General features: G+C 30.1%; 2 protein-coding genes across 2 annotated transcripts; one reads left to right on the forward strand and one right to left on the reverse strand.

Annotated features, from left to right (window-relative positions):
• The first annotated feature begins 3,853 nt into the window (after nt 1-3,853).
• Nucleotides 3,854-8,869, forward strand: LOC141538302 (uncharacterized). Its single transcript, XM_074259684.1, has 6 exons — nt 3,854-4,087; nt 5,693-5,823; nt 5,910-5,985; nt 6,021-6,259; nt 7,742-7,886; nt 7,928-8,869. Exons 1-6 carry the CDS (start codon nt 3,922-3,924, stop codon nt 8,596-8,598), a joined length of 1,428 nt encoding a protein of 475 aa, XP_074115785.1. The 5' UTR covers nt 3,854-3,921; the 3' UTR covers nt 8,599-8,869.
• Nucleotides 8,870-9,068: 199 nt separating this feature from the next.
• On the reverse strand, nt 9,069-11,027 carry LOC141538422 (uncharacterized). The gene is made up of 2 exons (XM_074259861.1): nt 10,837-11,027; nt 9,069-10,710 (listed from the first exon to the last, which is right to left on the reverse strand). The coding sequence occupies exons 1-2, from the start codon at nt 10,933-10,935 to the stop codon at nt 10,051-10,053; spliced, it is 759 nt and encodes a 252-aa protein (XP_074115962.1). The 5' UTR covers nt 10,936-11,027; the 3' UTR covers nt 9,069-10,050.
• Nucleotides 11,028-17,514: the final 6,487 nt, after the last annotated feature.

Here is a 17,514-nt window from a genome sequence, read left to right on the forward strand (position 1 = left end):
TTTGAATTGAAAACTCGGACTGAAAAAAGACAAAAATTCGCATAATTAAGGATATTTGGATAACTTGGTATAACTTTGGATAAAATGGATGAACGAAGGATATCGTTGGTAATTTTTAACTTCAAAGTGTCCCCTAAAATCCCTAAGAAATTCAAAGCGCTGCGATTTTTTGTTCATAGTGCCCAGAAGCTTCAAATTCTGTGTTTTCGCAAAAATCACCATTATGAGCAATTTTGTGATTTTTATTCATTTTTCCATTGAAAAAAATTTTTTTCAAAATTCTTTATTTTTCGATCAAAGAGATTGATTTTTCAAGAAATTTGAAAAAAAAAAAAAAAAATTTTCAATTTTTTCGAAAATTTTTTCGAAATTTTTTTATCAAAATTTTTTTTTTTTTTTATCGTCTTCAGAATGCTTCACTATTGTCAAAAAAAATTAACTCAATTTTTTCTGTCCCCTACAACTGCCTTAGTTTTAAATCTCATTTTAAAAATTCAATAAAAACAAATTGATATACCCCCCGCGGAGTTCGGCTTTTCCTCACACAAAACTTGAATTTTACGTTTTCTTTTTAGCCTAAATTCCTTACGTGAATTTTATGTAAGCTTTTCTTTGATAAGCACCTTTTGATATGCCTCGTCGACATTTAGCTGCCACAGATGTGGCTCGCATTGTTACCCTCCTTCAAGAGGGCTACAGTCAGGTGGAAGTAGCAGCTTCTATGGGAGTGAGCCAGTCCGTTATCAGTCGGGCCTATGCCCGATTTAACGCGACTCAAAGTTACGATCGTCGTCCGGGTCAAGGTAGACTACGAATCACTACCGAGCGTGATGATCGAGCTATCATTCGAGAAGCTCGTCGAAACCCTACTGCGCATGCCCACACGATCGCTCATCAATTTCGCAATCGTCGACAACGTCCTCCCCAACAACACATATCGGCATCGACGGTTCGAAATCGCCTATGCTCACTCCACGACATCGCCGAGCCCGATTGGCCTATGCTCATGATCATCACCATTGGGGTCGTAGACAGTGGACCAGTGTATTATGGACTGACGAATCTCGATTTTGTCTTCATGGCAGCGATAGACGATCTCTCGTTTGGCGCCGTCGTGGAGAACGAGTTCGGGATGGTTTTACGAGACCAGTTACAGCTTTCAATGGTGGATCAGTCATGGTGTGGGCAGGCGTGTCCTTCAATACCAGAACCCCGTTGGTCATCGTTCGTGGGACGTTGACTGCCGATAGGTACGTCGACGAAATTCTGGAGCCACACGTCCTGCCTATGCGCACACGCATGGGGGCAAGACGGTTCATTTTGATGCAGGATAATGCTCGTCCTCACACTGCAGTTCGTACGCGAACTTTTCTCCGCGCCAACAACGTAACAACGCTTAATCATCCAGCGATGAGTCCTGATTTGAACCCAATTGAGCATGTTTGGGACATTCTTGGGCGTCGATTGCGGCGAGACTATCCGCAACTGCACAATCTTCATCAGTTGACTCAAGCGTTGTTACGTTGTTGGCAAGGAATTTCGCAACGTGATATTCGACGATGCATCAACATGCAAGAGCGTTTACGAGCTGTGATTCGGAACAGAGGTGGCAATACACGGTACTGAGCAGTTACTGCCGTGCGTACAGAGGTCATTCGGCAGCTGCAAACAGACAAACACGCAGACAAAGACACACACACACACACACACACACACACACACACACACACACGTGTGTGTGTGTGTGAGAAGCGTTAATCCGACCGAGCAACCTCAACGTGGTACGCTTTGGGTAACGCTAATGCCGGCGGTAAAACAACAGTCGAAAAAAATTGAGAAAATTTCGAAAAAAATTTTCGAAAAAAATTGAAATTTTTTTTTTTTCAAATTTCTTGAAAAATCAATCTCTTTGATCGAAAAAATAAAGAATTTTGAAAAAAAAAATTTTTTTCAATGGAAAAATGAATAAAAATCACAAAATTGCTCATAATGGTGATTTTTGCGAAAACACAGAATTTGAAGCTTCTGGGCACTATGAACAAAAAATCGCAGCGCTTTGAATTTCTTAGGGATTTTAGGGGACACTTTGAAGTTAAAAAATTACCAACGATATCCTTCGTTCATCCATTTTATCCAAAGTTATACCAAGTTATCCAAATATCCTTAATTATGCGAATTTTTGTCTTTTTTTCAGTCCGAGTTTTCAATTCAAAAAAATTTTTTCTTCAAAAGCGGTTTACGTTTTCTTATAGAGAATATTGTGTAGTTTTCAAAACCCTCCTTCGATTTCCTATACGGTCATTATTTCCAGAGATATTGATTTCCAAAGTCAAAAAAACTTTTTGCTTTGATTGACGATAACTCCGCGGCAAATTATCGTACAGGCTTTTTGATTACGTCAAATTAAAGGGTATTAAATTTACTAAAAGAGCTTTTAAACGAAACAATCGAAAAATTTTTTTGAAGCCCGTAGACCTTTTTAAGACGAAAAAAATTTCGAAAAATTTTTTTCAGTAGTTTTCTTAGGATTTCTCCAGACCTGACGATGACAAAAAATTTTCATGGTCATATCTAAAAACTAGACACTTGGAGCTACAATTTGCTTTTTTTTTTTTCTGTGCGATCATTTTCCTCGGAGTTACAGCTCGCTGAAAATCACCAAAAAATTTGGAATTTTTTTTATATCCCTTAATTTTTGTGACTAGTGTATTTATATTTGATGAGTTTTAAAATTATCCAATTATATTGATGTCTCTTTATTTTAATATTATAATTTTACTATTAATTATTTCATAAAGTGTGTAATTATTTTAATTGCTAATATTTTTAATTTCTATTTTAATCGTGATTGATATTTTCAGTTATTTATTTTCCGTGAATAATTTTTTCAATTTTGTTTAAATTGATGCTTATAAAGATTTTTCTTTTATTGATTTCTTAATTTACAGATGTCAAAATTTTTATTTTTCTACTATACCATAAAATTTTTAACTGGTACGAATCAATGACGCGTACTGTACTGAAATACGTAAAATAAATTTATATTAAAGACGATACTTTTTTTCTGCAAACAATATCACTTGTCGATGTATGATTTTATACCTTAGACCCTACTGATTAGATAAGTATAAGACAGACAGTAGTATATTTCTGTGTCACTCTGAGCGGCGGTCGAGCGCAGTTTGTTAATGTAATGAAGAAGTATGCATAACAGGGATCGTTTACTTGGTGTATTTTGAATCTTATTATAAATTATAAATCATTTCTGTATTAAAAAAAAATATTTTAATCTTCTACATTATTTCAATTGCAATATTTTAAAGTTTAAAAGTAGATAAAATTTAAATTACTGCTGACCAAACTTCAAAGGAATTTTTTATTTTTGATATAAAAATAGTTTACTAGAGCAAAAAAAATTTTTCTTTAAAAATCTTATTAATATATCAAAGAAAATACTGAATAGTCTATGAATTAATTAAATAAAACTTTGAATAAAAAATATCATATCGTGTATTTATTATTTTTATGAAATAAATAAATACATATATAATTGTTGCGAATATAATGGTCAGTGAATAGCGGGTCCGGCTGAAAAGCACGTGGTTTAAGGCTCAAAATCTTTCATGATCGAGTCAACCTTACATGGTACACGTGACGCATGTGTACACAAACAATCTTTCATTACACATAAAAACATCGAAACCTAACAAGAGTAAATTTATTTGTTGGTTTGCTCTTCACGGTACAGGCACCGATAATCTGTAACCAGTGCGGCTAAAACGTGAGGAGAGAGTTCTCCCACTTAAAACAAAATCACATGATGTCTATAACGCTAAGAGAGGGAGAACGTTTTACCCACGATTTGGCCGCACTGCCTGTAACTTTTATTTATGAAGTAAACGTCATACTGAGCACGTCAACATGTGGAAATACGCTGAAGTGGAAGCAGTTTTGTCGAAGAAACAATTTATTGTAGAAACAAAGCACATTCAAAATTTCAAAAATTACAGTCAATCAACAAAAGGTAAATTGTATTATGTACAGCAATCCGGAAAATCTGTAAAATGTTTGATTCTAAAAACAGCAAGTAAGTAATAAAAAAAAAATAATTTTTAACGAAAATTTAAGAAACTAATATTTTTATAAATGTTATGAACAGTTTAATGGTTTAATAGTGATAAAAAAATGTTTTCAAAGAGGTTGGTTATTATGAAAATTTAAAATTTTTTAAAATATCTGTAAATTTCAATGATAATACAGAAGTTATCAGATGTTTGAAAATTAATAATTATCTTCAATAATGAAATCATAACTGGAAGGAAATTTTTAAAAAATTTCATTTGAATTTTCACAATTTCTTTAAACATGACTTTTTTAGTTAACTTTGTTATAGTACATTTGTCAAGGAAAAATATTCTATCAATTTTTAGATCTCGGCTAACTTTATTTTCATATTTTGATGATGTAAATATTTTTATATAAATTATAAATTGATAAATTGAAAATTTATACTATTTTGTACGGTACTGCATTATATATCTTATAAAATCAATTATTTTCAAAGTTCTTGATATAAAAATATATTTATATATGTAACGCACAATAGTGTGACAATTAAGTTAGATTTATTCTTGTTCAAAGTAAACAGTATTCAATAATTTACAGGTGTAATTGAAAATCTTTCATTGCCCTAGTCTTTTAATCTAATAAATTAATTAAAAATAAATGAAAAGTATGCAAAATAATTATAAATTTTATCGTAATGATATAAAATTTGTAACATTATTGATAAAAAAAAAAAGAAAATATCATTTCTACCCAGAAATGGTTGCTGGTTCGCAAAATAGGTAATGTTGTAGAATAGTAGCTTATCAATAGAAAATACAATGCATGAAAGCAGTAGGATAGTAGAAAATTTTGAAATGGTAGTATAAAAATAAAAAATCATGTAAATTAAAAATTTAGCTAAATTCTAAAAGAAATTTATAACTGGAAGTTCAGAAATAGAACGAATTTTGTGATAATGAAAAAGTCGATGACAATTCAATTCATAAAATAGAAAACATAAATTTACCTAGAAAAATGAGATTTTCATTAAATTCTTTCATCAAAAACATTTATATTAAGCATAACGTAAATTTAATAAAATATTTTAATTTTTATTAAATTCAAATTTTTTTTATATCTATCGAAATGAAAATAAAATTTAAGTAATAGATTTTTACGATATATCTATAACAGACTCCTAGACTCGAACACCCATAGGTGGTCATATATTATGACATACTGAATTTAGCAAACATTTGATAGTTTATGAAATTTTTACAAAGAATAAATAATAATAAAAAAATATTATTTTTAATTGACACTTTTTGTAATTGCTAAAAGTGAAATTTTTTGAATAAATTTTTTTGATAATAATTTAATTATTATAAAAAACTAAAATAGTGTTACGTGTCAGTTAACTTTAGGATCATCATATATGCTGAATAAATACGAATTTATTGCTTTTGATAATCTTTGGATTAAAAAAAAAAGATTTTATTGTACAATTGTTGTTAAATTGGTAAAAATTGCATATCCAATTATTAAGAAAACTTTAAGCTGATTCATAAAATATCTTATAATATACAGAAAAAAAATTTATACAACAAATTGAAAATGTAATCGTAATGAGTATGGGAAATTTCAGATACTATGGAGGATATCAACAATCCACGTTTGAGATCACGACGACCGAAGATAAATCTATCCTCACTAGAGGAAAAGTCTGACGACAGTGATGAATCAATGGACTTAACAACAACTAAAAGAAAACGAAAGGTAAATATTAAAGAATAATACATAAAACTAAAATTTTTGTCACTAAAATATTATACTTATTGTATCTTTCATTCCATTTCCATTAGGTAAAAGTACAAAATGAAGCACATGCAAAAAAAATTACGAGTCAAGATATATTACGAATATATGAAGAACAAAGAAGTAAGGAGACGATAGCAGTGGTGAAGTAATTCCAGACTCCGATGGAGAAGATGGAGACAGTACTCATGACGAAGATGATACAGTTGAAGGAACCATTGAACATGAGCATGAAAACAACAATAATGACGTAGATCATACAACCGAACAAGAAGATAATGATCATGAATATGATCCAATTATTCGAAATGAAGAAGGTACTTCGGAAGATAATATATTTTCGAATACACAAGTTTCTACTGATTCAGGACATGAAGGACGAAACGTAGTAGACCAGGTAATAAATTTAAAAGATAGCTCCATTTCACGGATTAATAATATATTTGATAATTAATGGTATTTATGTACTAAATTGGTGATAACTATTTACATTAATTTAATTTTTAAACGATTCTTAAAAATCCTAAAAGACTAAATTTCAACTCAATTATATCAATCATACAAGAATAATGGATAGTAATAGTATTATATAATGATAATTATATTCATGACATTAATAATGAAATTGTCTAAAGTAAGTTCGAAGAATTTAATTTTGGTTAATATAAAAGTCATTGGAATCTAAGACTTATCTTGAAATAGGGATTTTTTAGGAATCTGGACCAATATTTAGATTCAACTCCAGGCTTGGTCCAGTTAATCAGTTCAATTAATGAATTCAGCCCAATAGTATACGTTTATATACGGTTAAGCAGAATAATTTAATTTAGCTCTTAAACTTGTAGTTCAATGAAGTGAATATGAGTTTTTTATTTTAAATGAAAATGAAAATTCAAATGTTGAAAGGAAAATTTTTCTTCAGAAAAAGAAGCCAGATGTTAAACAACATTTATTGTTTCAACCTTATACTTTTCAAGCATAATTACCTTTAATAGTTAAGAAATGATGTCCGTATTTTCATAGAAAAAATTGTGGGATTAAAAATTGAATATATACGGGAACTATTTACCGGAACTAAATTTTGATGTAGATGTAAGGTTTTACTTAATATTTTGTTTTTGGCAAAAAATTTTACGTAAATTATCGATTTTCTCCTATTAAAATAATAAAAAAAAACTGTGACTGCAAAAACGTACAATATATATTTCTAATATTTTTTGTTTTCGTAGCTTTCAAGATTTTCTCCTAAGCAAAATTGAATTATTTTTTTTCGTAACTGTCATAGTTCTCAAGATTATTAAGGAGTAAACTAAAAACATAGAAATCCTTCAATTTTGCATAAATTTTCTGAAATAATGTTATTTCTCTAGTAAAACTTTATCCTAGGACAAGTGAAAGCTTTCTACCGCAATTCATCAAAATTAGAAGTGGTCCAGACCAATTATTTGTCAATTTTATTTAGAATTTTATCGGTAGGTCAGAAAAATTTTAAAGTAACTAAATTTGGATTAAATAATACAAGTAAACTTGGCCTTCAATGATATTCAGAGAGCACACAGAATAAATGGGGAAAATTTACGGTCGATTGTTAATTATCTTTCAATAATTATATTTATACAGTATAAGAGAATATTGAAAAAAATTAGTGAAACGATATTGCTTATTTATGAAATGGTAGCTCTAAATAATTAATTCTTAAACTATGCAGATTCAGCAACCAGGTGATAAAAATACTTTACAATAGAGATATGTAATCGATCATAGTAATCATGTAACTTAACAACAAAATTTTAAGTAATATTAAGTCATGTAGAGTATAGAAATTGAATAATATTTAAAGTGGAAAGACAGTAATTATAAGATCACTACTTTATTTTAGGAATTACAAATCCATGCCATTGGTGGAATGATCGATAAAAGAAACGAGCAGAATAATAAGTTACTATTAGAAGAAGAACGACAACAGCGACTAAAAGAACTAAAACAAAAACAAAGCCGACAAGAGCAACTGGAACAAGATAATCGTGAACAAGAACCTCAGGATCTAGAAGAGCAAAAATATTAGAGGAAGAGCAACACAGATTAAAGGAACTAAAACGACAAAAAGATCAACGAGAACGAGAACAACGAGGACGAGAGCGTCAAGAGCACCGAGAACGAGAGCAACGAGAACGAGAGTGTCGAGAGCACCGAGAACGTCGAGAGCAACAAGAACGAGAACGTCGAGAGCAACGAGAACGAGAACACCGAGAACAACAACAACGAGAACACCGAGAACAACAACAACGAGATCGAATGGAACGGGAACAAGAACGACGAAACAGGTTGGAACGAGATCAACGAAATCGAGAACGACCCGAACGACGAAACCTAACCGATGACGAGGAAGAGGATGTAACAAATCCAGTTTACATCGGAGGGAACATATTTATTCCTAGCCTTGCGTACACTGAGGCCTTTCGAGAATATAGACCCGCCAAATTTATAACGATAATGTCTCATGCTATTTGGGGTTATAAAAATCTGGCGCTTCGAGCTGTTAAAGTAATGGGCAGAAACAGAAACAAATTACCATTGACTCCAGCAAAAAAAGTTGTATTAGAAAAACAGTATGGGAAATTCTTGAAAAAAAGAAATTTGTCCCGCGACATGGAAAGTGTGGAGCGGAATAGAATTAATAAATATTTGGGACGATCTATCACAAGTGCAGAAAAAAAAATGAAGAATCCTGAATAATACGTATCTTCACTGGACTGTTGAAACAAAATTAACTTTTTTAGTTCTTTCAAGACTAAATCGAGTATATTATCGTTGATAACAGCAAAAAGTATTGCATGAACAGAAGCCTGGAATGTTAATTCTACAGAAGAATCATCGCAAGTTTGAATTTTTTTTTCATTTAGCGAGTTTTTGTCTCATATTTCTTAAGCCATTGTGGTGAACGAAATCAAATTAAAAATATTAAAAAGTAATTCTCTCAAACAAACAGCTAATTACAACTCTTTTTAAATAGATAATATTCAGTTAATTTTATACAACTAATTTTTTATTTTCGTAGTAAAATAATAATAGTAATCGGTAAAGAGATTTGAATTTTTTTTTATAGATATAGAAAATTCAAATTATAACGAAAACGAAAAAATGTATAACTAACATTTACTTAAAATTATTTCTTAATGAATGAAAAAATTAAATAACGTAAAGGAAAAATTTTTCGTACAGCATTCAAGTTATTTTAAAAAAATTCATCGTCTTTTTTGAAAACATCTAATTTCATTTCAAATATTCACGTCAATTTCGATTACTCCAATGTACTCAGAAATGAAAAAAAACTTTGCTCAGTGAAACAAAAATTCAAAATTGAGACAAATGTTCCAAATAATATTTCTGATTCGATTTTCAAAGGAAAAAAAAGTTAACTCACTAAATTCAATCTTGTTTTTACACAGAAAACTTTTTTTTGATATAGAAAACTGATATAAAAAATTAAAACTTTTGTTATGTTAAGCTATTTATCTACGTATGACAGTATTTTAATAATAATATATAGAAAAATTATATTCTTAGAACATAAAAAATTTAAATTCTAACAGTAAAAAATATATGTTAATCTAGATTTTGTGAACTGAAACTGCAAATAATTTCTTATTTTTATATTATAGTGATAGTTTTTATTGAAAGTTATTTAATAAAAAAATATCTAGTATTTTAATAGCTCAAAGTTTATATAAAATCAAAGTCTGAATAAAATAAATTAATATATATATTTTGTATATAAATACTTATTTCACCAAGGTCACTCCTTCTTCTCAATTGTTATATTCCCTATGAAAATGATTAAATGTAAGAAAACGTACGGTAACTTATTTTTGTAGAATTTCACATGTTTTAAAAATTACTGATTTACTCTGAAAAATTATAATTTAGACTTCCGCTTCATATATACCAAATTTCTGAAAAGTTCTGAAAAAGTCTTCCGCAAGAGTCTAAAAACTATTAAAAATATAATCTTAAAATTGCTTAATACGACTGAAATATATTTTTTCATACTTTTTCAGAGCGTTTCCGAATTTTTCAAACTTATTAAATCTTGAACAATTATTTTTTTGAACACTTCAGAAATTAAATAGACTTCTAGCAGAAATGTATTTCCACCAGGGTGGTTATTGAGGTAACTTTTTCTTTTTATTAAAAGCGCCAAGTTCCTTGAACACCAATATGGGGTTGAACGTGTTGTCCAGGAAGCTTCAAAGCACCACCGCCAGCACTTATCTGTCCATTTTTGCCTTCATAGATCTTATGCTGATAGTCCAAGTTCCATGTAGGTCTACGTTCTGGCCCACTCAAAGGTTTCTGTCCCTGCAGAACGATTGACCCTTGAGGCTCAGGTGATCGACGGAATCTCCAAGTTCCTTGAACACCAATATGGGGTTGAACGTGTTGTCCAGGAAGCTTCAAAGCACCACCTCCAGCACTTATATGTCCATTTTTGCCTTCATAGATATTATGCTGATAGTCCAAGTTCCATGTAGGTCTACGTTCTGGCCCACTCAAAGGTTTCTGTCCCTGCAGAACGATTGACCCTTGAGGCTCAGGTGATCGACGGAATCTCCAAGTTCCTTGAACACCAATATGGGGTTGAACGTGTTGTCCAGGAAGCTTCAAAGCACCACCTCCAGCACTTATCTGTCCATTTTTGCCTTCATAGATCTTATGCTGATAGTCCAAGTTCCATGTAGGTCTACGTTCTGGCCCACTCAAAGGTTTCTGTCCCTGCAGAACGATTGACCCTTGAGGCTCAGGTGATCGACGGTAACGCAAAGGGTTTGACGGTGGTTTTGGACGATTCTGTCACATAAGTAAGTTTATTCAATCATTTTCGGCAAGTTAATTATTTTTAATTATTTAACAGTGTTACTATGATAGAATCTTAAATAATTTATATTTTTTTCTTATAAATTTTATTTTACTTACTATTAAAGGAGGAGGTTGGTGACCATTCTTAATACCAAGTCCAGGTTCGCCCGAAACAATCGCAAATGTTACAGTAAGTAGAAGACAGATAATTTTCATATTGATAGATAACTATTACTTCGCAATAAGCTCGGAATTTATTTACTAATGTAGTAATTAAATTCAATTCTGCAAGAACTGGAAAACTGTGATCAAAGTATCGACTATGCAAACTTATATACTTCATTTCATTCAGCTTATTTGCATACGGGGAATCACTCATAGTATAAATCGTCTGTCAGAAGAAGTACCAAGAGCAGTAGTGGGGATTGGGAACTCCGGCTCGAGACAGCAGCGAGGATTCCCAGTTTTTTTTATTGCTTTTATATACAGTTCATTTCCACTTGATCACCCACAGTTCACAGTGGATGAATATACTTAGACGTCATAAAGTTTCTTATCTTTTTGTTTATTGCAGCAACAATATTCATTATCTCTCATTTAATAATTTCTGACTTACTTTATTTGCTATTCACATATTCTTTTATTTTTATGATTAAGAAAATTATTTTTTTGTACATTTTTAATTTATAAGGTTATGAAGTCTGTATGACATAACAATCGGTATTGCATTAATTATAATTCGAAGCATATAAACGTGTTTTTTTTTCAATTGTTCATCCCAAAAATCTCAATTCAGTCGCCACAATTTTTATTAATTCATTAAGGTAGGTGACCACCTTGGAAGGCTAAAGAATAAAACATTGTTAATAAATTCTTCTTTTAAACCCTCTTTAAAACATTATAATATTTTTCATTTAAAATTTCATTTGAAGTTTCTAAGTATAACCTTGTTCAGTAATAGTTGACAGCGTCACGGAGACCACGTTCTATTATGAATATGTTATTTGGTTGGAATAGCGATTTAAGATCCTGATTTTGTAACACTTATTATTTCATAATAAGGGCATCATTTTGCGTTGTATAAAAAGGACCAGCAAAGTCTACATTTAACCCATTCGTAGTACAAATTGTAAATGATTTGCGTAAATGTGTTTTTAACTTCCCGCTAAGAAAATTGAAAATTTTCTACTAAAAGGAAGTTATTGATTCCGGTCCGATTTTCAAAAGTTGAGTTTTTATCGAAACTCCACACGCAAAAAAGTAAATTGTAAAATTTACTCGGATTCCGGTTACTTTTTACAGTTTCAAACTGTACATTGGACATCGGGGTGGCAAAAATGTAAATATTACAAATCTAAATGTAGAAAGTATAAAAGCCACAATTTATAATTTAATATCCAAAATAAGTGATTAGTAGCGGTCACTATAGTAAATAACGACTCTTTCATCTTTAAAAATTGCCATTTCAATGTGTAGTCTATACTATCGTACCGAGTAAATTGTGACTATGACTATAGTAAATAACAACAGTGGTTTTATAAATTTTACAGTTTCAAACAGTAAAAATCGCCATTTTAATATGTATTTTATAATATCACGCCAAGTAATTTTTAAAAATAATAATAGTAAATAACAACCCTGACTATTTAAATTTTATAGTTTTAAATATTATTTTCGGATATAATTTATTAAATTTGCTATCGGGATTAACAAAAAAATTAACAATAAAAAAAAACTATAAATAAAAAAATTTTTTTTTATTTTGTCTTTTTTTTGTTTTTTTTTTTTTGTTTAATTAATATTTTTTTTTTTTTTACATTTTTTATTTTCGGAATTTTTTAGAGGAGCTGGAGGAGGGGATAAGATTTCAATCACATTTGCATTCATTCATTGTGAAGAAGTCTTACGCTTACCTTAAAAATAAATTCAGAAAAATATTGCCCTAACCGAGTTTCGAATAGTAACCTTAACGCACGCGATACTATTACCTAACCGCAACGCTATAAGAACGTTGGAGGGTCATTGTTGTCAGGAGTTTTATTAACCACGTATTTCTGGCTATCTTGGCAGTGTTGAAATCGGTGCTGTCCAACACGTGTTAAAAAAGTCATGCGCATTGGCAAAAAAAAAAATGTGTGCGTGTACTATCGTACACTCGTAAGAAGTGAAACTTCTTTATGACGTTATTTTTCAAAAAATAATTTACTATATGCAACTTTAGAGAAATTAGTTAAATAAAGTTAAATTAGATAAAGTTTAATACAAGGCTTTTATTATCATAAATACAAATTTTACAATTATTTCATTTTAGCTTATTACTACAAAAATTATTATTGAATTTCATTAATTGTAATAGAATTTTTACTATTATTGATGTCGTTATTATATATTTGTGTTATTAATGGCTTATGGTAACTGAAATACGAAATATATTGTTTACACTCCACAAAATATAATAACCGAGTGAAAACTCCATCAATTGTAGTGCCGGATCTCGTTGTCGACGTTTGAGGATTGTTCTTCATGGATAAATTCAGTTTATCTTTCAGAAATTCAATTATAAATACATATATATGACAGAGGTTAAGCTTAAATAACTTGAAAACTTGAAAAATAAAATAAAAAACATGATCACGCCCACGTGTTAGTATTTTGAAAAATGCAATCAAAAACTGAGGTTGACTTTGATTATTTTAGAAAAATAAATACCACAATCAACATTCAAGTATTAGAAAAAATTGATACCATAATTACACCCACGTGTTAGTGTATTGAAAAATACAATCAAAAACTGAGGTTAATTTTAAATAACGTAGAAAAATAAATACCATACTTACACCTAAGTATTAGAAAAAGAGATGTAATTACTTACTTTTTTCATAAATTCACTTGAATTAGAATTAAAATAAACCCTTTGATTTTGCTGATCACTTCAATATAACATATATATATATATATTTATCACGTCACTATAGAGCGTTGGGAATAAAATAAGCGTGCAATAGAAAAACGGTAAAGTATAGTGGTAGGAGTAAGTCCGTTAAAACGATATGCTATTGGTAAATGGCAATTGCACGACACCAGCTAGTGGTCAAAGTTATCACTACTCAAAGCGGGTCATGGGCTCTTATGGAAGTCGATGCAATCGCCACCTGGATTTAAAAAATGTAACTACTCAAAACTGGCCGCAAAATACATCGGAGACATTTCCCAACCCCTACTCCGCTGGAGAAAGTATACTTCGAATCACGCGTGGTAGGGATAAAAAAAAAGATGGCGCGTAACGGAAAAATGTGACGCGTAACGAAAAAACTATACTAAATTTTTTTCGAACCTCGATAAAGAAGTTTCACTTCAAAAATACAGTCGAGTCGCATTATGAGCCCTCCTTGTGTCTCTCTCTTATTAACGCGAGTCTAGTTCAAAAACAAAGAAAACAAGCCGGACTCATAACGCGATTCAACTGTAGTACATGCTAATGCTCTGCAAGAGCACTAACGTTACAAATAAGGAGAAGGGGAAGGTCCTACACTCTGGGAGAATTTAACGTTTGAAACAGTAAAAATTCTACTTTTAAAATGTATATTTTACCCGTCGAAGCACATCAATAATTACAGTTCCATCTTTAGCGTTGCGTTTAAAATTTACAATTTTACTTTGTAAATATTGACGTTGCTTATATAAAAATTTACTAACTGTAGTTTATATTTTTTAAATATCATACGATCATTTTTTACATACGAAATTATAAATATCAAAGTCAAAGTTCTTAATTATTATACTTTAACATTTTCGACTTTCACATAGCGATTATTACTGTTTGAAATAGTATTTTTTAGCGTGTAAACAATAAATTGTAGCATTTAAATAATAAATATTACATAGTGACTAGTAAAATCACGATTTTACTGTTTGAAATGGTAATTTTTATCAGTTGATCATTATTTATTACAACTCGACTATCATTTATTACAGTTTACTTTTTTCCGTGCACGTTTTGAGATCTCAGCCCGAGTCGAATTTCAGCACTTTAATAGCCAGGGTAAAAAAAGTTGTAAATAATTAGATATAATACCATATATTATTATATATGGAAAATGGCCCTATGTAATTGTATATAACCATATATAATTTGTAACAGGGTAAAATTACCCTAAATCGATAAGTCACCGGATATCGATAATTATTCGACATAGCACTGGCGCGTCTCGATCTTCGGGCCTAAGGGGAGAATAGGAGGGGGTAGTTTTGGGTTAATTACTTTTTTGATTGTCAGAAAAACCATCAAACATAGTCTTGAAATAATGAGCTTCAATTAATACCTACAATATCTTATTAATTATCTCAAAAGTTGAACTTCAACAATAAATTAATTGTCATTAATTATTATCTATTGATGTATATAAGCCAGAATACATTTTTAAATTATAACAATGTCATCAAACTACATACCCTAATCACATAACTAATGACATTAAGGTCGTAATTCGCTTTGTAACCTTGTTATCAGTTGTTTTTTTCGACTGATATTAATTAATATTGATCATTACTGTATAGTAAGAAATTCCCAGATATTAACAAAAAACATATTATTGTTATTATTATTATTATTATTATCATTATTATTATTATAGCCAATAATACATCATTTTCTTTGTTACAATTATTCACAGTGGGAATTATATCTCTATAATTTTTTATATAAAATGTCCACCTCAATCAGTTTGATCACTAATTCAAAATTTTCGATTGAATCATTATAACTTTTTTTCAAATAGTTAAAATGGAATTCAAATTTTCGTTTTTTACCAAATTGTGTTTATTGTTTTTAATAATAGAAAACCTCGATGTTGCCACTGGATTCGCACCGATAATCCCAGTGATAATTTCTGCAGTAAGTTTGGGAGTAAGCATAATTACCATGAGTTTATCGGCAGATACAACAGCTGATAGAAAAAAAAATTCACCGATAGATAAAGAAAATCATGCAGCTTTGATGAACAAGTTGGACGAAATACGTTCTTTGATTGGAAGAATAGATGCGAATAGTCAAGCAATACAGGGAATAGGCAGCGCTATACAATCTGAAGGTCAACACATCTTAGAACAATTGTCATTGAAAGCTGATAAAGATAAAATACAAGAATTTTTCAATGTCATTACTCACGTTCATCGGAAATTTGACAGAGAATTTTTGAAGTACGCTGGAAACCTCGATAAGTACCATAACTCTACCATTAACCATTATCTTCAGGAAATGATTGATGACGATGATTTCAAATATAAATTAGAATTTGTTGTCAATTCAATTGTTAAAAGTGACGAAGAAAGACTTCTGGACATCGATAAGGTATTCGATGTTATAAAAGGATACTTGATCAAAAATGTAAGTATTAGTTTTGAAATTTTTTTTTTTTAATTCAGATTTTTTTTTTTTTTTGTGAAATTTGATAAGGATTCATAGAATTTTAACAATTCGATTTGGTCGTTTATAAAAACAATTCTAACACTTTTAAAAGTAAAAAAAACAAAATTTGGAAAACGATTGACTCTAAAGCACTATAGAAAAAAATCGCAGCACTTCGAATTTTTCAGGGATTTTAGGGGACACTTGAAGGTTAATAAATTACCGACGATATCCTTTGTTCATCCATTTGATCCAAAGTTATACCAAGTTATCCAAATATCTTTAATTATGCGAATTTTTGTCGTTTTTTCAGTTAAAGCTTTCAATTAAAAAAAATTTTTTTGACAAGCTATTCACGGTATCTTATAGAAAATATCGTGTAATTTTTAAAACTGTCCTTCGATTATTGCTATACGATCATTATTTCCAGAGTTACTGACTGTCAAAGTGAAAAAGTACTTTTTTGCTTTGACTGACGATAATTCTGCGGCAAATCATCGTACAGGGTTTTTGATTACGTCAAATTGAAGGGTATTAAATTTTCTAAAAAAGCTTTTCAGCGAAACAGTGGAAAAATATTTTTTGAAGCTCGTAGACCTTTTTTAAGACGAGAAAAAATTTACTTTTTAGTACGTTTCATTATGATCTAAAACTAAGTTCTTTCGAAGATCACGGTCTAGTTCAATGTAGTTTATTTATAATTAGCAATAAATTAAAAATCCACTACTCATTTGTATTTCTATATCTATGTAAATAAGGTTCGTTTACGATACATGAGCAGTACCTTTTCTTTTATGGGTGGACAACGGCGCGAAAGATTTAAAAGTATTTTTTGTATTTTATTTTAACCAATTTTAGTGTGGAAAATGAGATATGAAGCTCGCACTTTCGGATTTTCCAAAATTTTTAAAAATACATTTGTATTTTCAGGCTGATAAATATCTTTGTGGACCAAAATCATTATATGATCAAATGTTTGGAATTTATAATTTGGCGGTAGCAACCTTAGTCAAAGGTTACACTATGATTGGATACGCTTATAATATTCGTCGGGAACTATTATCAGATCCAAGTATGTACTCCGTGAATAAGAACGATTTTTTATAATTTTAGAAATCACTTACAAAATTTATTCCATCAGATGCCTTCAAACAAGAAATGCTGGATGTTGTGAAAACTTTCAAGGAAGCTGCAATAAAAATAACGCAAAATGCGCGCCATTATATATATGCAATGGACAAAATAGAGTACGAACAACATGAACTTTGTAATCCGGAAGAATGGAAAGAAGGTCAAAAAATTCTTAATACTCCTATCAGTTTTTTCTATTAAATTTTAAATAAATAATAATGAATAAATGATTTACAGGTGAAAATTACTTTATTTTA

The sequence above is a fragment of the Cotesia typhae genome, unplaced genomic scaffold, assembly GCF_013202065.1.
Source record: "Cotesia typhae breed Kobodo isofemale line unplaced genomic scaffold, CoteBio_Ctyphae contig_20, whole genome shotgun sequence".
Taxonomy (NCBI): Eukaryota; Metazoa; Arthropoda; class Insecta; order Hymenoptera; family Braconidae; genus Cotesia; species Cotesia typhae.

What these genes read in the sequence shown, in the direction of transcription:
- LOC141538302 (XM_074259684.1), top strand. Translation starts at nt 3,922, where the DNA reads ATGTGGAAATACGCTGAAGTGGAAGCAGTTTTGTCGAAGAAACAATTT. An exon ending in TTTGATTCTAAAAACAGCAA is followed by an intron (nt 4,088 to 5,692) that starts GTAAGTAATAAA and finishes GGGAAATTTCAG; the next exon opens with ATACTATGGAGGATATCAAC. An exon ending in GCAACTGGAACAAGATAATC is followed by an intron (nt 7,887 to 7,927) that starts GTGAACAAGAAC and finishes CAAAAATATTAG; the next exon opens with AGGAAGAGCAACACAGATTA.
- LOC141538422 (XM_074259861.1), bottom strand. Translation starts at nt 10,935, where the DNA reads ATGAAAATTATCTGTCTTCTACTTACTGTAACATTTGCGATTGTTTCG. An exon ending in ACCAACCTCCTCCTTTAATA is followed by an intron (nt 10,711 to 10,836) that starts GTAAGTAAAATA and finishes CTTATGTGACAG; the next exon opens with AATCGTCCAAAACCACCGTC.